The sequence below is a fragment of the Rhyacophila brunnea genome, unplaced genomic scaffold (genome assembly GCF_057557595.1).
Source record: "Rhyacophila brunnea isolate RB1 unplaced genomic scaffold, BYU_Rbru_1.0 scaffold_12, whole genome shotgun sequence".
Classification (NCBI taxonomy): domain Eukaryota; kingdom Metazoa; phylum Arthropoda; class Insecta; order Trichoptera; family Rhyacophilidae; genus Rhyacophila; species Rhyacophila brunnea.
In genome coordinates, this window is record NW_028232774.1 from 634,290 (window position 1) to 658,768 (window position 24,479).

Below are 24,479 nucleotides of genomic sequence, written 5' to 3' on the forward strand. Positions count from 1 at the left end.
TACAAACCTCCACTCTGTGGAGGTCCATAGGATCCTATTAGGATCGGACATGGTCAAAAAAACGAAAAAGAAAAGAATTAATTGTATCCTTTCAATGTCAATTAGAAGTTTTAACATGAATTAGGTACATTCATGGATTTCCCCTTTTCAACTAACTTTTACAAGAAATAAATCATCTAACCCACAAAAGAAGTGTACTTAGTTAAATGTGCATAACAAACATAATAAAAACCGGTTTGATAATGGCGCAGTACAAAGTTCCCAAACATTGCATTGCGACTTCAACAACGATCTGTTAATTCTGTTCATATGTTCATCTGTTAATATGTCAATAAACATTTTGTTGTTTACCATTCAAACAATTTATAAAAGACCTCACATAAAATAATGTTTTTTAGTACTAAAGCCTTAAACTTGACTTTTAGGTAGAGGAGAAAACTAATAATTTACCAATGCAAATTCCTCACAAACATAACTTAATTTATATTAGAATGGCAAAACGATTTATGAAAAATTATTTACTTATCAAAATAATTTTCGGGAATATTTAAAAACTGTTACTTTCAGATCTAGTGTAATTATATTTTCCTATAATATATAAAATAAATATGACTTAAAAAATGTTTGTATATTATTATAATAATATGTAGCAGCTGAGGATAATTTTAGTATCACGTAACCACTAAAACATTCAATGTTGTGAAATATTCGACACACTGATACCCTCCTCTTCCTCTTCTTTTTTCTAATACACAATGTGAGATATTTCCTGAATTATTTTAGCGCATTTATTTTTATTCTTGAGATTAATCATCCTAATGCCGGTAGTAGACTTTGCAGTCCTGGAGAATCCTGAATCAATAATTTTGAATATTGAGTTCTGTCCAGGATCGCAATTCCTAATTACCAGCCTAACTGCAGTAAAGTTATAGAGGTAATTAATATGAATAAAGGGTAAGTCAAGCCTAAACAAAATATGAAGCGAGTAAGGCCATCTTGTCTTTGGGGGGTTTGGTTTTGTGCTTGTGTCTTCCGCGGCCCCTGGATCCTCCTCCTCGACCTCTGGATGGAGTCGTTCCTAAACGGCCGACCACAGCTCGTTGCATTTCAACCTGAGTGAGAAAACAATTTGCTCAATAAAAATGTGCCCATTCCAATCCCCCCCCCAATAATATATATATTATGTTTCACCTAGGAAGTGGACGGTAAGAAACTACCAAATTGGGTGAAATAATCAAAACTCACCAGACTTGTGAAGGCTGGCTCACAAAATATGCAGCCTGTCATCTCGGACTGTCCTTTGGGTAATTTTGTTTTGTCCTGTTTGTATTCTACGGCAACCATCTGTGCACCACACTCACATGCCGCGTCCTCCACGGCAACACGTGTTGCGTCCTCAAACACTTGGATTATCACGTCACATCTGGTGACAAAGTACACATAATTATATATAAATAACACAACTGCAATGACAAAGACTCAATACTGAACAATTCTTTAACATTTTAGTTTGATTTGTAAAAAAATAATTTTATTGCAAGAATTTGAATTTTGAATTTGAAATAGTTATCCAATATATTTTATAAGATTTTCCCGTTTCTGGGGCTTTTCAAAATTAGTTATATACTTCTGCTAAAAAGAATTCTACAATCTCAAATATGACAATGACAATATTCCCAAAATTTTAGATTCTTCTAACAAAATATGTAATGCATTAATTTGGCAAATAATTAACACATTTCTCTGTTGGCAACACTATACAATACCAGCGTATTCTCGATACTGGTAACACCTGGATTACCAATTTTACTATAGGCCCAACGGTCTGTTGTCTTCAAATGTTTTTTGAGAACATAATCAGAAAAAGACTCAAAACTTAGACTGCACTCAATTTAGGGAATGGACATCCCGGAGAGTGCACCAAAGAATTATGGCCATGACAATAAAGAAGCTACATATCTCTAACTAGGAGACTAGCTATTCAACCTTTGGCATTTGACACGAAGGTTACCTGAGATCGAATTAACGCTGTCCAATAGTAGCAGAATTCCTTCTGACACAAATGTATGAATAAAAGAATGCACAATATCATGTGGTGTGTTAAATAATAATTTTTCATCTACTAAATCAGAACTAATCGCAGTATCACCGTTGCAATGAGTTACCATTACCAGTAATGTTTATCGATAATTTGGGCAAGAAACACGAGCGTCCCCCATACTTCCTGTGCATGGAAAGAAATCACATCTCCACATAATGCATAATTTTGTCTCTAAGCAATGTCATTGAGGTGATACAATATTTCAACACAAACATTGGATATTTCGTTTCACATCACAACGGCTATGTCGGCCTATGACAAAAGCATATATCTCCGACTAATGGATTCCACATCCCGCACTAGGGTTAATAAAAATACACATGACCTTCATAAAAAATATCTACAGTAAAATCTCGTTAATACGAATTCCACAGGACCGAAAATCGAAAAAAAATTCAAATTACGAATTATGAAATGTATGGGGGAAAAATATTAAAATTTTGAAATTTTTTATTTTTTTCATTAATATTGTTTACGATCATAGATGTGCCTACCACATTTCCGGTTCCATGTGTTAATTGGTCATAAAATGTCAGGATTATTTTTTTTACCTTCTTAAAATAAGTAATTTATGATGTTTTAAGAAAAGGTCTGTCACAATTTTCAATGACTGGCTCATGAAATAGAGTACTTTATTACGATTTATTGAATATTTTTATGTTAGGACTCAGGAGGTGAAGTAATTTAAAATTACGAAATTCAAATTAAAGGTATGGTTTTATATGAAAATAATGTTCAAGGGATTTTTTTTTCGCGAAAATTTTGAATTATAGCGAATTTCGAATTATCCATGTTCTTATTAACGAGGTTTTACTGTACAATGATTTATTATAAACCTGTTGCATCCAAGCTTCCATTTGGGAGCAGCACTTGGATCCAGGGCGAGAACTCCCGTCTCACATTTCACACATGAAGACACTCCAAGGGAATTGACGCTGTGAACGCACGTGGGATGAGTGCAGGAATTACAGCCAAAACCTTTTTTCATATCTCTGTAAAATACCATACAAATAAATAAAAATACAAGTCATATGATCAAAAATAGTCCCATAATGTACTATTTTACTCACAATTAGCTCATAATAAAGGATAAATTATTTGCTAGAGAAAGTAAAATAGGAGATTTTGTGTGACCATTTCTTTCACTCCGGTGGATGCTGAAATCGTTATATTTCATAATGTTGATGATTGCTTAGAAGTGGAAATAGCAAACAATCCAATAACTATTATGTAGACTATAATTCAATTTATATAATTGTTGTTTCACTATTGTACAATAAAATTCTACCAGGTAATTACAACTCAATTAATGACAAACAACAACAATCTATAAACTCGAAAGGATCGGTTGATTGAGAGGAAAATGTGTACATTATGTTACTCAGATACTGGATGACTTGACAGTATCGAGCCATAATCGGCAGAACAACGTAAGCGACAATTTATAAATTTTAGAGAAGGTTTTTTTTAAATTATTTCCGCAATTAGTTCCAAAAATGAATTCAGTTAAAGTGGTTAATAATAATTGGTTACTGCCTATACTGAAATTATAATACACTTGCATTGGTGCTTTTAGTTTTCGAGATATTGGCGGTGACGCTGTTTTGCCTACATCTATGACGCGATATTTTTTCCAAACATGTCGCTTATGCTATTTAGCGTAGTTGTTTTAGTTTAAATAAATATTATGCTAATTATCATGACAGGGCGTAATAATTTAAGTATTATAATAAATAACATAAGTACCTACCCATTTATTTTACGAAAGGAGGCGTTGTTAAATAAATTAAAAATACTTTGGCTTTTTAAATTAATATTTTAGCTTGTAGGTACTTAAACACATATAGGTAAAATAAAAATGAATGATAGGTATTTTTAAGGTTTCGCTTATATTATTATTAGGTAGGTACCGTTATTTTTCAAAATGAAATATGTACGTATCTACTTGTACATAATTAAATATGGGGACCTACTAATTATGATAAATTAAAATTGTAATCAACTATTCAGTAAACTATTCCGGTAAAGTATCTTCCACTGATAATCCATGTGGCAGTATCATAAACTCATCCGTCATTCTCTGAGGGATATTACCTTTAACACAAGAGACTTTTAAGATCGTTATACTCGATATCCGATATTGGTGATTTAGCACTATACAGCAAGGGTGGCTGCGCTTAAAACACCACAGCACTTGATCGGGATCTGATGACATTTTCTAGGTCTAACAGTTTAGTCCTACTGTCACCAGAGTAGATACAATATTTGGTAAGTTTTTTAAATTATGCCTTTCGTAATTCACCAAATTTAATTTTGAACTTTGAAGGAATGCAAGTAGCAGCGAAAGATTTCCAGTCACGGAATTCTGCATATGACATGATGACCTAGCGTTAGAAATGATGGTGGGTCATTCTTATAGTGCCCAAACTACTCTGAATATAAATGACTCAATCGTCACATGAATGGAATCGACCGGCATCATAGTACGACCTGGTAATAGAAAATGTATTTCTATCAATTCAATGAAAGTTGAATTTTTCATAAAATAAGATAGCATAGCCACTGTTGCCCGGTTCTTATTCTGACCAATCACAGTATAATAAATCCTTGATTTTTTCCCGCTTTGTCAGTCATGTCCAAAGATTTGTGCATGATTGCAAAGATCTCATTACTGCCGCACTTACCATCAATTTCACCCCATAAAAAGCAGTATCCATTATTTGTTCCACTTTCGTAGATACTTTCATTATACGAGGGTGGGTCAATAAGTCCTTAGAAAAGCCGACAGGTGGCGCGACTAGTACTGTAAGCGGTTTGTTTTCATGCAGCGGCACTACCGATTCAGTATGCTGCGAAGTTTCAATCAGATTGGTCGGGTTGTTGTTTTTTATTTTCGTACATTTAAAAAAAAAAATTTGCTTGTTTACAAAAATGGAGAAAATTGAGTTTAGAGCTGTTATTAAACATTTTAATATAAAAGGGTTAACAGCAAAGAAAATAAAAAATGAGTTGGATTTAGTTCACGGCATATCTGCTCCTTCACTTGCAACTATTTATAACTGGTTAAATGAATTTAAACGAGGTCGTACATCAACAAAGGATGAACCACGCTCAGGACGTCCTGTAGAGGTGACTACACCAGAAATGATCAATAAAATCCACGATATGGTGTTAAGTGACCGAAGATTAAAGTTGAGTGAGATAATTGAGGTTACAGGGATCTCAAAAGGTAGCGTCATTTCTATTTTACATGACAAATTGGGCATGAAAAAAGTTTCTGCAAGATGGGTGCCGCGTTTGCTCACAGTCGACAATAAACGCAATAGGGTGGTGGCCTCTAAAGCCCTGTTGTCGCTCATGCAACGCAATCCGGATGAATTTTTTCGTCGCTTTGTGACTGTAGATGAAACATGGATACACCACTATACTCCCGAGACGAAAGAACAGTCAAAGCAGTGGATTGCGAAAGGCGAACCATGTCCAAAGAAGGCGAAAACCGTAAAATCAGCTGGTAAGGTTATGGCTACTGTATTTTGGGATGCACGTGGAATTATTTTCGTTGACTATTTGGAAAAAGGAAAAACAATAACAGGGGATTATTATGCATTTTTATTGGACCAGCTAAAAAACGAAATTGAAGAAAAACGGCCTCATTTAAACAGGAAAAAAATCCTCTTTCATCAGGACAATGCCCGTGTTCACACATGTTTACGATCAATGGCTAAAATTGAAGAATTGAAGTTCGAATTGGTCGACCACCCACCGTATTCGCCAGATTTAGCCCCCAGTGACTTTTTCCTTTTCCCAAACTTAAAAAAATGGCTAAGTGGACAACGTTTTTTTTCAAATGAAGAAGTCATCGATCGGACAAATGCTTATTTTGAGGACCTTCCGAAAACTTATTTTTCTGACGGTTTAAAAAAAATTGAGAAACGTCTAACCAAGTGTATTGAGCTCCAAGGAGATTATGTTGAGAAATAAAAAAAAAATACAAAAATAAAAACTGTTTTAATGCTTTTTTCTAAGGAATTATTGACCCACCCTCGTAGTATGCGTATTTTCGACTATAATATAAATTTACAGTTTCATCATGGGGAGTGTTTAGCACCTTCTCGAGGTCAAAACTTGCGCACAAAACGTCATTGTGATTTTTACTTTTGGACAGATCATTAAAGAACATCTCCTTGCATTTATCCTTTACGGAAGGTGACATTTCTAAGAATCCGTTTCAATTAGCCGAAGTCTCTCGTCACCACACATATTTTTTACTTTCTCGCAAAAAGCACACTATTACCTTTTTTGGTAGATGAAAACCCAAGTTGAACTTACTGTCTATTAAATACATTTCTGAAAACATTCCGATTCACGACATTAGTGGATTCATTCAAAGAATCTAAATTTTCAGTATAAATTTTAAATACATTTTTAACATTTCAAAAATCTACAGGAGATACTATTCTTCGTAGATTATTCCGACAGTAGTGACATGGAACGGCGGGTAATTATTGTTTAATAAACTCTATTACCAGGTTTATTTTATCTCAGCTTGTTTTACTGGACGGCGCGTGCTTTCCTCTCATATCGGTTTTCGCACAACTCACCAGACGGACCACCGAATAAACCGTACCGTAACTTACACTATCAAATAACGTCGGTTACATTGTTTTGTTCTAGTTTATAATGCGATAACAAGTTAAAACGCTAAAAGGCACAGACCCTAAAAAAATATCACGCAAATGAGATCGCGCTGTAATATTTTTGTCACTTACGCGCTAGGTGATATTGAACAGTTCTCAGTTTAAAACGCAATTTACCAAAAAGTGTCGCTTACGTTGTTTTGCCGATTAAACACCAAAAAGGTGGATAAACTAGCATATGAATATTTGTCAAACAATGGAATGTGATCACTGATCAACATAAAACTAAGAAGGGAAGAATGATGATTGCATAGCTTCTAAATAACAAATTATAAAGTGTCATGCATGGAAGAAACAAATAGGGATACCTGAACGGTGGATGGTTGTAGCAATAAGGGCAAAATGGAAAACTCCTTCCCTTCGTTCCGGCCGACCACGACAACAGTTCAAAATCATCCAAGGGACATTTTAACTCCTTGTATATTCTCACCGTCCCATTCTGGGGTAGGCTGTATGTCTCGTTGCAATTTGAACAATGCAAACGAGCCGGCTTAGCCTGAAACAAAACCAAATAAAAATATTATGTTACAATAAATACAGAGAGGGTTAGCCGAAGTTAAAGAAGCATACAGTGCTAGAAGTAATATTTCCACGAATTGACACGACTTAGGCCCTCTATAATCTATGACCGACAGACAACGATGGACTCAACAGTATGCACCAATATGCATGAGTGTTTGAGTGAGTCGAAAAAACGAAAGACAAACCAAATGTAACAATAACACAATAATAATTAATCACCTGAATGTATTTCATGTAGCGCCTACACTTGCCGCACCTCGAGTGTGATTTTCCGCTGGCACTCAAAGGTGAGAAAGACACTTCAAACAATTGGTCCATGGCTTCGATATTCAGAACAAAATGTTGGAACTTCCGTCTGAATATCTCGGTGGTGTGACGCAGCACCGCCCGAAAATCAGCTTTGCCGTGCGAAATTAAATTCAGCTGCTCTTCAACGGCTGACCGCATCGTTGGCAGCACTAAGTCTGGATCGATCTGAAATTAGATAAGATCGATTAGATCAATTCGGTCAAAATCCGCCTGTTCAACACTTGTATTTTGACAGTACTGCTTTCAGATATAGTGGAACAATTTAACCTTAAACATGCGCAGATGCGATTTCTTCAAGTGCACAGGACTTCAGACTTCGGCATGGCAAATGTTACTGCTTTTACATCAAGCATATTGCATTGTTTTTTCTCAACTGCCACACCGACTTATCTTGTTTTCTGTCAAAACTATCAAACTTCACGCACATGTGGTATGTTTAGTATCATGGCACATTACCAATAATCGGAACAGACACATACAGTTGTCTCAAACGACTCACAACCTGACCTGACTTTTCTTCAATTCAACTGGATTCCGGCATCAATTGAACATGTTTTTCATTGAAAATTTAGTATTATGATTTTATTTGGAAAAGGAAAGAAATGATTTCTGTTACTACGCAAATTGACGTTTGATTTGTATTTCTTTTTCGTAACCATCAGTACCCGATCCATTGCGATCACCCATCTAATTTATGGTGAACTACCGGTAAAGAGTCACCAGCTTACCAAAATACTAAAATAATTACGTCCTAACATACTGACCTCTTGGTATCCGTGCACGAGAACAATCCCAAGTGTTGTGGGAGTCAGCTTTCTCCCGCCAACAACGGTGACGTAATTCCTCTGGCAAATGTTGTTGATGTGAACGGGAATGGAGGCGTCCGTTCCGATACCGTGCTTCTCCATGAGGCTGATGAGTTCCGACTCAGTGAGGTAATCCGGCGGAGACGTCTGACACTCCACAAGTCGGCTGTCGTGAATTGGGATGGTATCCCCAACATTTAAGTTCGGAATGAATTCGTTCTTTGCTAAGGCCTGGAAAGAGTTCATTATAATTTAGAATCAACATTAATTATGCAAGTAATTTGATGAATAACAAAGATGTTGAAGAAAAACTGTATAATATTATGCAGGTAGTGCTTTTATATGAATGGGAAACTGAAAGAGTGTACCTAAAGATAGCGATAATCAATTCATACAAACTTCACACTTTGCTCTAAGATTTATTTGCCATGATCGCACTGAAGTAAAAATGCATTGGCAAAAATTTCCTATACACAATCATTCACTATTACTTAGAATATTTAAATAAACAAACCATTAAGTCGACAGCACTATTAAAAAAATCAATTGTTAACAATTCAAACATACTAAATACCTTAATGTAGTTATAAATTTAATAAATAGTCAATAAATACTTAATATAGTGAATCAATCTCTTTGGTAAAAGATGAATGAACAGACAATCACCTGCCAGTGCATAATGCCTGTGTAACCAGGATCCAAGAGTGTGTTGCCAGTGTAAGTAAATATTTCTGTTCCAACAAGGAAACTGAGTGTCGTCGAAAGATAGGTACAGTCCAATGACAGTGTTGCTATAAAATGTCTTGTGATGTAATCGTACAGTCGCCACATGTCATTGTCCAACTCAACTTCGGCTAAAAACAAAAAAAAAACAGTACAATTAATCTTAGATTCTAGTCAAAATGTAATTGGGGATGTAATAGGTTGAAATCATTGGTGATGTCGAAGAAAGGAAAGAGGCTGCGATGGCATGCACGTTTCAGATGAAGCGACATTCATCAAGAAAGCAGCTAAACTAACAACATCTAAAGCAACCAGATCTACGCAAGATTGCTCCAGACGAAAAGAGATTGCTGGAAAAGTGATAACTGTCCTCAACAATGAGGCAAACGATATGAAGAAGAAATAAATAACTATTAGAGACATCTTATCAAACTCTGTTTGTTTATGTAGATATATTTGATTCTGCTTGTCTGTCCTATATATACTTGAAGACACTAACTGCACTAAGTACTTCTATAAAACATACAATTAAATACACTTTACTGGCAAAATACATTTTAAATAATACATATAACTACGCCAAATATTATAAAACGATAATTGGAATCTACTTTACAGCAGAGTAACACGAGCAGATAAATATTATTATTTAATCAATATAATATTAATTAGAATTACTATATAAATTAGAAATTCCACTACAATATGTCCACAACTACATATTATATAAAAAATTACTAAAAGATATCGAGGTTACTAAGCTACAGGATGTAAAGGTGTGAGAGACATTTTAGCCGACATGAATTATTTATATGGTTTGAATGTCATTTTCGGGGGCCAAAAAGTGCAACATCAAAATGAATTCTATGGTGAAGTTACAATTATTTTTGGTAGAGTGGTTTATAAAAAAAATATGACAAAACCAATAAAATTGTTATGCCATATAACGCTCTGTAAATTGTCTTTGGCTTTGCAATCTCAATGAAAAAACAAAAATGTGATTACATGCAGCTTTCATAGGCGTAATAGGAGGATGGTCTCCTGCGTCATGTCCTTTTTTAGGTTTGTTGATTCCGTCCGCCAACAGCTGTTTCACCTCTGATCCCCACTTGGACGAGTTTTGTTGGAGTTTAAGAGCGCCACTGAAATAGAAAATAGTGTTATTTGTGATAAATCAATCAACATCGAACGCAATTTAGAGCAAGCAATCTGTGAATTCAGACTATGAAGTTATAGTAATCATAGAGATACATGGAAACCAACAGCTATAACTAGATGCGCAGTTATTAGTTCCACAAATCACTGGCACCTCAAGTTACTAGTACAGTAAAACCTCGTTAATACAAATTCCATGGGACCGAAAATCGAAAAAGAAATTCGAATTACGAAATATGAAATGTGTGGGGAAAAAATATATTTTTTTTTGATTTTCATTAACCCGATCGGCGCGTAAAGTTTCCATACAAAAGATGTACTGTCCGCGGTCGGTTTTTCGAAATGTTATTCTTCGCTTTATAATAATAAATACGGCAGTTAAAAATTGTGGCTACAATTGTTATCATGCCTAGATACATAAGGATCCAAGTGCCACACTAAAACACATAATGAAGTGTTGAATTTAGCTGTGTTTACTTTAACAAAACTACTGTATTGCTTTGTTCCGATAAACTCTGTTGCCATTTTCGATGACATACCACTCGACTTCAAAACAAGTGCGCCGATGAAGACAATTAATCACTGACTAATTTTATTTTACTCCTGTTAAAAACACTTAAAAATGCCATAAAAATTATTGAAAATAATAGCTTTTATTGGTGACTTATGAATTATTGTTAATTAGTGTAAGTTTTATTGATGACAAATCCATTAAAATTGGATGTTAGTCCCCAGTTTTATTTCGTGGCATAGACTGTGTCAGCATTTTACATGTTTTATGGGCCATTCGAATTTAAGCGTTAAAGGTGAGTCCACACTGGTTGAAAATATTATAATAATTTTTTTGTTATTTTTTTTTTAGTGAAACTTGGATTTTGTAGATTACTTTTCAGTTTTATTGAGCATTGTGTTATGTTAGTGATTGTCATTTTATGTTTTGTAAAAAAAATAATATTTATTTTTTAAATTGCGTAAATTTTTCCAAGTGCTATAAAAACTTTTTTTTGGGTAAGGTTTTAAAAATTTACAAGCATTAAATTGTACGCGAAGACAATATGTAATATAGTTGAAAAGTCTATATTCCATGATTTATATTTTATATTATATTGTATACATACCCGTGTGTGTTTTTTTATCAAAAATTTATACGTTTTATATATTCCTTCATAGTAATTCGTAATTTATTGGTAAAACTTGCAATCCTCTAAAATATAATAATATATATTTTTTCATTCCGTGTGGACGCATCTTTACTAAATATTTATGACTTTCAATAATGAGCTCGATTTATGACTTTGAAACAATTGGGGAGACACATGAGTAATAAATGACATAATCCAGAACACAAGTTCAAGTACATTTTTAGAAATATTACGACAAATTTCTTTTCGTTTTTTGGTTGTCTTTTTCGTATTCCCGCACATGATGTAAAAATCGCAGTGAATTCAACTTTACACGGTAAATACTCGACGCACACTCAACTCGAATGAAATATATTTTGTATACCTACTGCGCAGCCGCGAAAAATACCGCGTAGATTTGAACTGATGCAATCGTACCGGCGAATCTCAATAGATCGAGGGGGTTCGAAAGATCGATGTTTATGAAATTAAAACAACATATTTTTGACAAAGTTATTGATATGGCGGTACGAACACGAATCAGAGCATCTTTCAATACAACAATCAATACTATGCGTGAAGTATTTCCTACTTTACCGACATTTCAATTTTCGATATCAACAGTTGCGACATCCGCCCAGTATCAGAGCTTATGTAAAAAACAACATATGTCCCATCCGCGGCGATCGGGTTAATTTCATTTTTGATCATAGATGTGCCTACCAAATTGGGTCATAAAATGCCAGGATTATTTTTATTACCTTCATAAAATGAGTAATTTTTGATGTTTTAAGAGAAGTCTGTCACAATTTTCAACGACTGGCTCATGAAATAGTCTACTTTATTACGATTTATTGAATATTTTTATATGCCAGGACTCTGAAATCATTTTGAATTAAAGGTATGGTTTTATATGAAAATAATGTTCAAGTGACATTTTTTTCGCGAACATTTCGAATTACGACGAATTTCGAATTATCAGTGTTCTTACTAACCAGGTTTTACTGTAATTGGTCTATAAGCTGCGCAACATTAAGCGAGAGGCCAGATGTTTGGAGAATTAAAACCCCCTCTGGCCAATCCCTATCAGAGGAGAAGAATACCTCTTACCGTGAAATCATTTTATGTCTGTATGTATTGTAAGGTGTTTAATAAAAGTGTTACTAATCCAAAAAAACCATATGCCAAAGTCTATAAATAAAGTTGTTTCCGTGATGTCATATACAAATAATTTAATATTATAATTTTACCGTTTGTTAAACTTGTCTTACTTACATCAAATCAAAGTTCTCTGAATAGCTGGTGGTTTCCGTACGAGGGTATGAAATATAGCCTTGAGTATAGAGTCGTTCAGCAATCTGCATGGCGAGATGCGGTCCCATCCCAAGACCTGACGACGCCACCTTCATCAACTCTACTGTGTTCAGGGCCGACGGCCGAGGTTTAGCCTTCTCTTTTGAAGTTATATCTGTTATTCTGCAATAAAACATTTAAAGCAATTATTATCAGTTTTTTTATTCTATACTCTTAACACCATGGTCGAGTTGATAGAGCACTTGTTTCTGGCGCCATGGGCGTGGGTTAAAATCTTGCATCTGGCAAAAAACATAATTTATGTTGATTTTACAGTGTTTGATCCAGACATGGACACAATGGGTTGGGCAAATAACAAATGATTCCTATTAAAATAAATTTATTAATATATCTCCCATTTCATGGAGGCCCATACATTATTATGCTTCGCTTCGTAGGGAAAATGTAATATTAAATATTTACTCACATAGCTTCGGTATGTTCCTTGACTCCAGCCAGAAACATGGCAGTGACATCCTTCTCGAAGCACCTGACCCTCTGCCAATCGAGGGGCAGCTCTCTGCCCTCCGCCGTCCTAACGGTCACCCCCACCACCCAGTACTGCTCCGGTTTGAAAGTTTGAATCTCATCATGGCGCTGTACACAAAAACCCAACGTCGGCGTCTGGCAGGGACCATACGATATCAGAGATACATCCAGATCTCCATATCGACCTGATTGGAAATAAGAACAGCATAAAAACCATAGAGATCTAGGATTATACAAGAGGGTAATACAGCAATTTATGGCATTTCTGTAACATTTTTAGTGTGGCAGAATTTGCTTGAAACATGTGCAACATTATTAAGCACCTGAATCAATACGGAAAATGGTATTCGAATTGCTCACCTTGAAAGAACTTCGTCTGGAACCTGGTGAATGCACATCCGATCCTCAAATCGAGTTCTTGTCGAGCGTCCACACTCTTGGCCTCATTCTCGTTGGGTCGGATCAAATTCTGCATTGCCGCTTTAATGTCTTTTTCCGTGATAGCAGAGAATTTGGCTCGGTATGTGACAGTGTTAGAGTAGACATCTCCGTTCATCGAACCTGCCACAGCTGTCATTACCTATGAAATAAAAATCAAACTGTTTAATGTTCACGGTTCTTCTCAAATGTAAGGAGGCAGGCAACGGTGATTTTCACCATACACCGCTTCCCCACATTGATAGTGAAAAACTGTCCATGAGGAATCAGGCTTAATGATACTGGACGTGTTGAAGACCTGGCAAAAAAAACACCGGCAGGTACACATATTTGGTCTTTTCTAATATTAAATAGCGAATGATGACAATCACTTCATGGTACAAAGCCGACAAAATCAGAGTAGGCTGGGCCAAATTTCCAGTTTTGGAAACCATCAATTTGAGGTTGTCAACCGGTTCACATACCTGGGTTCCAATATTACAAAAGAGAATGAGGAACTGGAAGAAATAAAAGCCCGAATAACCGCTGCAAATAAATCGTACTTCTCATTGCTGCCCATATTCAAATCCAGAAATGTCCACAGAAAAACTAAGACGCGGCTCTATAAAACCGTCATACGCACAGTCGTTGCACACGGGTGCGAGTCATGGACGCTAAATGTGATAGCAGCTGAAATGGTGGATTGCTTTGAGAGAAAGATCCTTAGGCGGATATACGGACCCATGAATGATGGTGGGGAGTGGAGAATTAGGTACAACACGGAACTATACCTCTTATACCAAGATTCAAAACTCTCCAACTTCATAAAACTCCAGAGGCTAAACTGGGCAGGCCATGTCCAGCGCATGCCTGAGTCACGGATACCGAAGAAGATCCTCGAACGAAACCCAGGAGGGAAAAGGCAGTGGGAAAGCCACGCACACGATGGGGTGATAATGTTACAAAAGATGCCAACCAGATACTAAAAATCAGGAACTGGAAAAGACGTGCGGAGGACCGTTCCGGCTGGAGGACAGCGGTGGAGGAGGCCAGGGCTCGACTTGAGCTGTAGCGCCATCGAAGAAGAAGATGACAATCACTTTGACATAGTAGTTTCACTGGACAACATCCGCTGGGAATATCATGAGATGATGTAGATACAGAGGAAGAGTTGCTCAAGTCAGTCCAACCAGCTGTCACCACATGGGGCTACAAAATGACTGCTGTATACTTGCGGTAATGAGCTGGAAAGTTGCCATTAAGGATACATGTATATTATTTGTTATTGAAGAAAGGCAGTACCCCACTGCGTTGTTACGCTCCTAATGATGAATGGTATGTAAAATGTATTCTCTGTTTATTACACTCACTTCAAAACATATATTCTCGCCTTCCTTGTCACAATCGAGCCAAAGCACCAGATAGTCGCAATTCCTAGCCTCCTGTGCCAGAAACATGGGTATCCTCATCTTGGGCACGGCTTCCTTCTTCTCGGTGGGGCATCCGAACAATTCCACGGGAGCCACGCGGTCCCAGTTGTTGTACTTGCCGGGAAAGTCCAGACTCATGACGTGCCCGCACACCGAAGTCATCTTGAATCGGACCGGCTCATTGTTAAATTGGCCGGTCCACTCGTGGACTGAACAGGCGGAGCTGAGACCTGAAAATTATCAAAAATAAGCATGTTGAAGGCTTTACATCTTAATGTTTTATCGCATGCCAAAAATACTACAAATTAAAACAATACAATATGAAAAATGTTCTGTGTTCTATAACTTTTTGAGTATTTTTTTTTAAATCATGTCCGATCCTAAGACCATAATGTAACCACGAAGTGGAGGTTATATTAACAGATTTTTGTTTTTTATATAATATATTTGTCTATAATATTTAAGACTTTTGACATTTTTGGGCTTCCACTGCGTGTTCTTCCTCCTTTTTCGAAATCCATTTGAACACTTAATAGGGACGATGGGCTACAGTTAAAAAGTCATGACGTACGGCAGTGGTTCCCAAAGTTGACTGGGCTCCGACCCATCTAATAAAAATTTTCAATCTTGGGACCCACCTCTTAGCTGTCTTAGAGAAAAGAGGGCATAAATATTGGTAATGCTCAGATTCCCTAGTGGCGAGTCGTGGAACTACTTAATGCTGTCTTATTTGTTCTAATTGAAATAAAAAAAATATTTTTTATAAGTGTTACCAATATGAATGAAAGACTGTTGAAATAAGAAACACAACTTAAATAAAAAAAATTATCACTTAAATACCTACACCTGCAAGGTTTTTTTACAAAGTTATTTCAAAGGGAAGGATGTATTTGTTTCTTATTTTTCTTCATTACAGTTTTAGCATCAACTTCAACTTTAGTTACTTTTAATCGCAGTGAGTTTGATATATCCAATTTATTTCGGTATTTAGTTTTAATGTTAACCATAGCCGAAAATCCGACATCACATAGATATGAGGTAGTAAAGAGGAGGAAGACTTTCATAGCTTCATCGAACAGGCAAGGATAATTATCAGCAACTGAGAGCTAGAATTTCGTTAACTGTTTACGATTGAAACTATTTTTCAGTGACGTATCTTCTGATAAATCAATGAGTTCTTCACTTGCTTTTGTTGACATACTAGTTGGTAAGTCGTCTTGAAATGGGTTACAAATCCAACGCAACGAATCAAACTTTTTCATCTCTTTCCCAAAATAGTCGTCAAAGTTATTTATTAACAGTAATAAATGACTGGAAATTTCAGACAGTACGTTCATCTTTGGCTGCACTTGGTTATCAATAATAAAAGTTTCAAGTGTTTCAAAACAATCATACTTGCCATTCTCAATACAACTTTTCCACAACATAAGCTTTTTCATGAACGCTCGAATTTTATCGTGAACTGCAAAAATGTTTGATCCGTTTGATCCTTGCAAATACAAATTAAGTTTGTTTAATTTCAAAAAAATATCCGCCAAATAAGTGAGCTTGAGAATGAATTCTTCATCCAGTAGATGTTTAATATATTCAGTTTTTCCTTCCAAGTAAATTGTAACTTCATTACGCAATTCCACTAATCGTGTCAGTACTTTTCCCCTGGATAACCAGCGAACTTCTGTATGCAGAAGAAGAGATGTATGGCGGCTACCCATTTCTTCACATACTTTTTGAAATAGGCGGGCTTGTAAGGGTTTTGTTTTAATATAATTTACATTTTTCGCCGCGCTGTCGCCGACTGAGCTGTCAGTATGGCTGGCGCTAGCTCCAGCACTAGCTGGCGATATTCCGCGACTATGCTGCCATCTGTAGTGCATTGGCAATTCAAATTATTATTATTCTATCACAATATTTTCCGTAACTTAAGTTTATTTAATTTTTTAGGAATTATAAATAGCGAATGGAATATCAAATTTATCACTTCCTATTTTTTTAAATTCATGTATACAGTGGCGAGGGCCCACTCAATATTCGCTCGCGACCCACTGGTGGGTCGCGACCCATAGTTTGGGAAACCATGACGTACGGCACTTTCAGCAAAATCCAATATTTGATCTGGTATCTCTGATCGTCATAACTGACACACCCCAGTATCACACTATTTTACTCTGAGCAACGTTTGCTCTTAGTTAAACAGATCCCTTTTGACACACTTAGAGCGGAGTTCGCATTCATACACCTTACAGTATACTTCATCAAGAAACATGGCGCCCGCTGACCAATTTGTGTGCGCCCGCCACTATTCGACAGCAACAGAATTTTTTAATTTCAATTTTATTTTGATTTATTTTATTTCATTAAACTATATGTCATAATTTTAGATATTTTATAGATAGAAAAATTTTTGGTTCTTGTCGGTTTAAGGGAAGCCAGCGGCAAACAAATTTTGAAAATAGCCGTTACAATGAATTATTTGTTAGGTTCGGTTAGGTTTTCATTCTTGAATTCATGAATTCTGCCAAAATCGGCTATGAAAATTAGCGCGGTCCCGCCTGGCCTCCAGTAAACCGACTAGTACCAATTTTTTTTATTGATTATGGTTAGGCTTATTATTTACATCGAATCTTAACAGCCTACCTCCGCCACTCGCATAGACATCGACATAGTAACACTGAATTTTTGTCTAAAAATGTTAGTCCAAAAAAGGTATTTAAGTAAATTTTTCAATGAAATGTTAATTAGATTATTCAACCACCTTTGGATAATAGCATACAGGAATTCTTGTGATAAAGATGCTGTTACTACCAGTAAGTACCAAAACCAAACACAACCTACCTACTTAATTTTTAGTTACAGTAGGTTGTGTTGGGTTTTAATATTTTGATGTGTCTTTTTTCTGTTCTTTTTTTTGGAAATCTTGATTTTTCATGTTTCATTTTGTATTTCAAAATCTATAACCTATCTTTAGTTGTCTACCCGAAGGTCTGATTGCTGATTATTTTAAGGCGTGATGTCATCGAAGCTGGGATAATAGTTGCAAGATTGTTTCGTCATTCAATCTTCCGATAGTAATTGAGAAGAGCTTTCCGGAGATACAACTAATTTCAAGCATATTTATTACTTTAATTGAATAATTGAAAATAATGGCATAATCCACCACCTACCCCTATTTGTTGTGTTGCGTCCATTACTTAAGATAGTTGCGAGTGATGCTGCCAGAGACGGCTTCTCGGCAACCATCAAAGCCGTCTTCATCTTGAAACGCTATTTTTTAAGAAATATAAAAATCAATTTATAAATTAACAGCAAAATTCGCCGGCTTATGACATCCGCAAAACGAGTTTCGCCGCCATTTGTCGTGGGCGTAATAATGTTTCTATATTAAAGAAAATGAAAATTTAAAAACTTTACTTAAGGTATTTTTACATATGACATTAAATTTATGAAGACGTGCTTGAGATTAATAATTATTTGTTTATCTAATTATTACTTTGTATGTAGGTAGGTACAAAAAAAATAGTTGTTTATTTCTTTTGATTCATTGAAGGTTTTCTTTTGGCTGATTACTTTTAAATTTGGATATAAAAATAATTATTATTCGAATTTGACTTTGAAGTCCTTGAGATAGGGTTTACTCTTTCTTCTTCGCGTGAGGTTATATTCTACTAATTTATTTTCCTTTTTCTTGTCGTTGGTCATTCCTCCCTTTTTATTTACTGGTCACACTCGCGCGTCTATTTTTTATGTAGGGAGTTTGGGACCCCTTTGTCTCCATTCTGGATTTGACTTTCTTATTGTTTACATGTTGCCTCTGACAGTTCATTCTAACTATAAAAAAAAAATATCTTGGACGAACGTTAAGTGATAGTTAAGTGAACGTTAAGTGATCAGTGATTATCGCGCAACATCTGAATGACCGTGAGGAGGATACACCAGACGGCGAAGCAGAACTGCTACAGGAGGAAAAGTTCAACGTACGAGCGTCGATTAAGATGCTGATGTTAGAGGTATCCTCGTTACGTACCATATTGCAGCAGGGGGACCGGCAAGGAGTGGCACAACGCCCAAAAAACAATTCTTGGCGGCCCCTACGGTCGTAGAGTTAGGTCTAAATGACAAGTTGCGTCAGTGCGACCACTCGTCATCAGCTAACCGTCTAACGGAGAGGACCATCACGGCCTTCCAGAATGCGATGTTTCCCCAACGGGACAGCTTCTAAAAGGGTATGCAATGGTTAGTGGATTGGGCAACCAATCCTCGAAACATCACAACAGCGATGGGCCTATACCAAAAAATCGAAAAGGGTTTTGGGGACAACACATAATAAAATTTGCGAGACATGACTCAGATCCTTACCGAAAGGATACCTTCACTCGGGAGGCACTATCAAGGATTCCTCCGAGCTCAGAGTCCCGGAAGGCCCTCGAACTCACATTATGGCCGGGGTACTCCCAAGGGGCGACAACCTGTGGTAAGGGAGTTCTCCATCGGAGGTACGGGCTCCACCAGGGATCCGTACTCTAAGCGGAGATGACCGCATCTGGACGACCAACAATATTGGGGGCTGCCTAAGAGACTTTCTGGGAGTCTGGATGGTGTAGTGTACCACCCCCAACAGTGGTAAAAATAATAACCGTAGCCCGCATACCTTTTGTGCGGACACCACCATTGGTAAGTCCTTTTTTACTTTTACGGAAAGAATTGCAAACGCAACAATCAGCAGAGGTCACTCTCGAGATCGAGGACTTAAAGAACTCAGGGGTTCTAGAAGAAGCGGGTCCAACCCCCAGTTTTCTCTCAACCCTGTTTCTGATCAAGAAACAAGACGGGTCCCTATGCCCTGTTTTCAACCGAAAGCGTTTGAATGCGTTCCTACAGCCAAAGCCATTCAAACTAATTCACCATTACGAGGTTCCAGCCGTCTTACAAACAGAAGACTGGTTAGTAATCATAGATATAAGCCAGGCGTACCTCCAGGTACCCATGACTTCTCAACATCGTCGATTCGTTCGACTAACCTACCAAGGGGAGCTCCTACAATTCACGTGTCTCCCGTTCGTGCTGTCAGCCGCTCCGATTATGTTTGCATCCCTGACCAATTGGGTCGCCGAACGCCTACGAAAGAATGGCTGAGAATATTCACTTACCAGACGACTTCTTAGTAACCAACCAATCCGAGAAACAGTCTCGGTTCAGGTGGAATACAGGAAAACCTTCCTACAGTCTTTAGGGTGGTTAACAAATGAGTCGCTTAGAATCATAACTCACATATTCCAAAAATCGAGTTTTGAGATAATCGCAAAAAACCACCAGAGCACTATTTTTAGTAATTAGAAGAAAAGTATTGAACACACTTGAATATTAATGAGTGAGTGAGTCGATTGACATTATTTTTTGTTTATATATAATGCTCCTAAGGTTACGGGAAGCATTTAAAATTTTCATAATGTGAGTTTTGACACCAACTTTGTGAATATGTGAGTTATGACCCCAAGGTATAGGAATAATGTGAGTTTCGATTCCAAGCTACACAAATATTAATATATGTAGATTGTAGATAAATCATACTTTTTATATAAATTTGGTAGGAATGAATGGATTTTTGAATAAAACTAATTATTGTGGGACATTTTGTCATATTTTATTTTGTTCTTACATAATTATTAGCACTAATCAAAAATTTTATTCTAAATAATATCAGATCATCGTCTTCATGTGATTTCAGACACTGAATTTTATTGATATCACATTTTTTTATGTTCAAATTCTTGCATGCTTCTGATTGACAACGATTTGCAAAGATTAGCTGCTTTCTGATGTGTACATAAGGGATATTATAGGCATTCCACTGGCCTTGTATCTGAAACCAAAATAAAAGAAACCAACTTAATAAACCCTTGAAAGTATTTGCCCTATATTGTGGAACAAAAGGAATACGTAGATACCTACTAAAATATAATTAGGTCTTGAAAAAAAATAAGTCTCACTCATTGTAAAGTTTATTTTGATAACTCAATGGAATCTTTTATAGGTATTCATGGTTATAATTAATATATCAATAAAGCACTGAGCTGAATTTATTTGACAGTATCATTGTGCAAAGTAATAAAATAACTCATAACGCATACCAAATTATTTTAACATAATATAACTTCATTCAATGTGTATACTAGTTGAAAACAACTTTTACAAACTCATGTGAGTAATGTCATGTCAAACAATAGAGCCTATAGATCCAGAGCAAATTGGCTGGCAACAGCCAATGACAAATTCTTTAAAAGGCTTAATTAAGTTACTGAGACTGCTAAGAATAATTATTAAACTTTATATTTTATACAGAAGGTATAAGTAATGACAATGGAAATTCAATATCACATTTTGGTACTGACCTGTCAGTCTTGGCTTTATTTTTCTTCCAGTTTCATGTACTTTCCTAACTTTTTTACGACTCCACCTGTGACTGTGGATACACTTATATCCATATTGAATAATTCTATATTATTTTTAGTCAATTTCTAACAAACAACGCCGAAATTATCAAACACAATGACTGCACAAGTGAACAGCAACTTCTTATTGAGATGCGAAATCCGCCATGACACTTTGAGGAATAGAGCTCTCTGATTGGTTAGAAAGGCCTTGGAATCAAAACTCACATTATTCTTTGAATTATGTGAGTTTTGACTCCAACAGTGAACTTTGTCAACGATTTTCACATAGTTTAAAGTGTTTTTTGATACCCAACTATTTTCTGTATATAGATTAATGCATTTGGAATCACTTGGCATATTTAACTCAAAAACGACAAAAATGCAAAATGTGAGTTATGATTCTAAGCGACTCAAATATTAAAAGATCCTGTCTGAACCCAAGCCAACAATGAAGGTTCCTGGACATCATTTGGGACACACACAACAAGCGGAGGTTTCTGTCGCCGGAGAAGTGTGTAGCACTCCGTCACCATCTGCTAATTCGGGTACAAAAAGGCAGTTGGTCCCTCAGACAGGCACATATCCAATCCCTTCTGGGGCGACTCAACTTCACATCCTACCTCCGCGAGGAAGGTTGTATTGCTGATGGCTACAACGCTCCAGTCATCAATATGGCCGAGGTCCCATCCTCGCAAATTGATGACAATCCCACCACAGGCCCAACAGGACATCATGTGGTGGCCCTAGGCGATAGGATCCTCAGATTTGACACAACGCAGGTACAAAAAGGCATTTGGTCCCTCAGGCAGGCACATGTTCAATCCCTTCTGGGGTGACTTAACTTCGCATCCTACCTCCAAGAGGAAGGTTGCATTGCCGACGGCTACAAAGCTCCAGTCATCAATATTGTCGAGGTCCCATTCTCGCCAATAGACGACAATCCCACCACAGGCCTAACAGGACATCATGTGGTGGCTCCAGGTGATAGGCTTCTCAGAGTTGACACACATCAATCACTTCCTGACGACAGACGCGGCTGATACAGGCTAGGGAGCCCAACTGAATGAACACCCCTTATCAGGTACGTGGAAACAAGACCAGTTAGCATGGCATGGCATTCCAACAGGAAGGAGATGTTTGCAATTCAATCTCAGATACAATCAATCATAGGATCAGATCTGCTTCTGCAGACAGACAACAAAACAGTGGTGGCATACATCAACAACGAGGGCGGCACAAAATCTGTCACCCTCCCAAACCTACGCCGACAGATACTAGTATTTACCAGTCGAGCCAACATCACGTTTACTGCACAATACTTCCGCAGAAATTACAACTGCGTAGCAGATCATCTCTCCCGCAGACAACTCATTCCCGAATGACACCGCATCAACACCGCAACCACCCCCCTGTTTCAAAGATGGGGTGTTCCCGAGGTGGATTTATTCGCAAGCGAAACAGCACATGTCACGAGACGTTACAGACAGTGGCGCGTTGTTTCACGACGCCTTCAGCCGAGTGTAGGACTTCAGACTGGCGTGGATATTTCCCCCACCAAACATACTTTCACGAGTCCTAGCGCACCTGAACTCAGCAAAAGGGAAGTACTTACTAGTGGCACCGAGCTGGAAACAATGCTTTTGGGGAGTGGACTTACGAAAAAGGGTGATAGTACCTCCTTATACAATGCCTCACCTACATACGACACTAGTAGGTATGGAGACCAACCGTCCACCTCCAAGGACCCGGGACCTGTCCCTTTAACTACCTATGGATAATTTCGGGTGGGGTGGAAATAACATCAGATTGAATGGTGGAAGAAAGAGCACTTCTTACTTCCAGATGGCGGCCTTCGACTCTAAAAACTTATAAACCAGCTTGGAACAAATGAAAGACAATGACATGGGTAACATGAACCTAATGGATCATAATAGCCCTCAACCAATGGAATTGGCCAGATACCTAGGCTACATGCACAGCATGGAGGGTTTGTCGTACATAACCATCCTGGTGCATAAGTCAGCCATAGCCACATTTTGCAAACCGATTATCATGGTAGATATCAGCATCAACGTGGTAGTACAACACAATATGTTACAGGCAATTTCGGTACATAAAACGAAACCCGTCAAACCACCGGTTTGGGATCCAGGACGAGTGGTAGATCATCTTAGGAAAACAACACCGGTGGAGTACAACCTAGTCGAAACCTCTCGCAGGACAGCCACCTACTCGGCTGCTTCTCGCATCGGGACGAAGGGTTCATGACCTCACACTACTCAGTAATAGTAGACAATGGATTAGTGGAAAAAATGTTTGGCTCAAATACAGATACCGCCAAGCATCGTCAATCGGAATGGAAGCTAAGCGCTTCCACGTGTCAAAACATCGACCCAGTATTCTGGTTACGGAAACTCGTCTGCATGTCAAACCCATGGAGAGGGGAAGGTGGGGATATTTCCGAATTATTTATATCTTCAAGAGGATCACCAAAACCAACCACCAGGACAGTTATAGGGAATTGGATAAGGTCAGTACTGTTGGAAGCAGGGGTACAAGAACCACCTCAGGCAGTGTCCGCTCAGTGGTGGCTTCCTTAAACTGTAAATATACCCAATAGATGATATTTTAAAGAGAGGTAACTGGCGTAGTGAGTCGACATTTCACGACAACTACCAGAGAACGATGGAACCCATTAACTTCTCTATTCAACCATATACATGGAAAGTCACGATGGTCTATACCACGTCAATGAATAATTGTCAAATACAGGAATTTGGCATACCCAACACCAGGTGATAACAAACAGATATCTCAAGGACTTCAAAGTCAAATTCGAATAATGAAAGGAGTTTTACCTACCAATAAAACTCTTATTATTCATGTTGACTTTGAAGTCCAGGTAACTTCTACTTGGTTCCTTGAGTC

General features: G+C 37.2%; 1 protein-coding gene across 1 annotated transcript; it reads right to left on the reverse strand.

The window, feature by feature from the left end:
* Positions 1–745: 745 nt before the first annotated feature.
* On the reverse strand, positions 746–18,489 carry Top3beta (DNA topoisomerase 3-beta). Its single transcript, XM_085960586.1, has 13 exons — positions 18,285–18,489; positions 15,064–15,353; positions 13,637–13,856; positions 13,215–13,461; positions 12,710–12,910; positions 10,164–10,300; positions 9,102–9,289; positions 8,394–8,666; positions 7,540–7,794; positions 7,107–7,294; positions 2,938–3,093; positions 1,246–1,423; positions 746–1,112 (listed from the first exon to the last, which is right to left on the reverse strand). Exons 1-13 carry the CDS (start codon positions 18,373–18,375, stop codon positions 966–968), a joined length of 2,571 nt encoding a protein of 856 aa, XP_085816712.1. The 5' UTR covers positions 18,376–18,489; the 3' UTR covers positions 746–965.
* Positions 18,490–24,479: the final 5,990 nt, after the last annotated feature.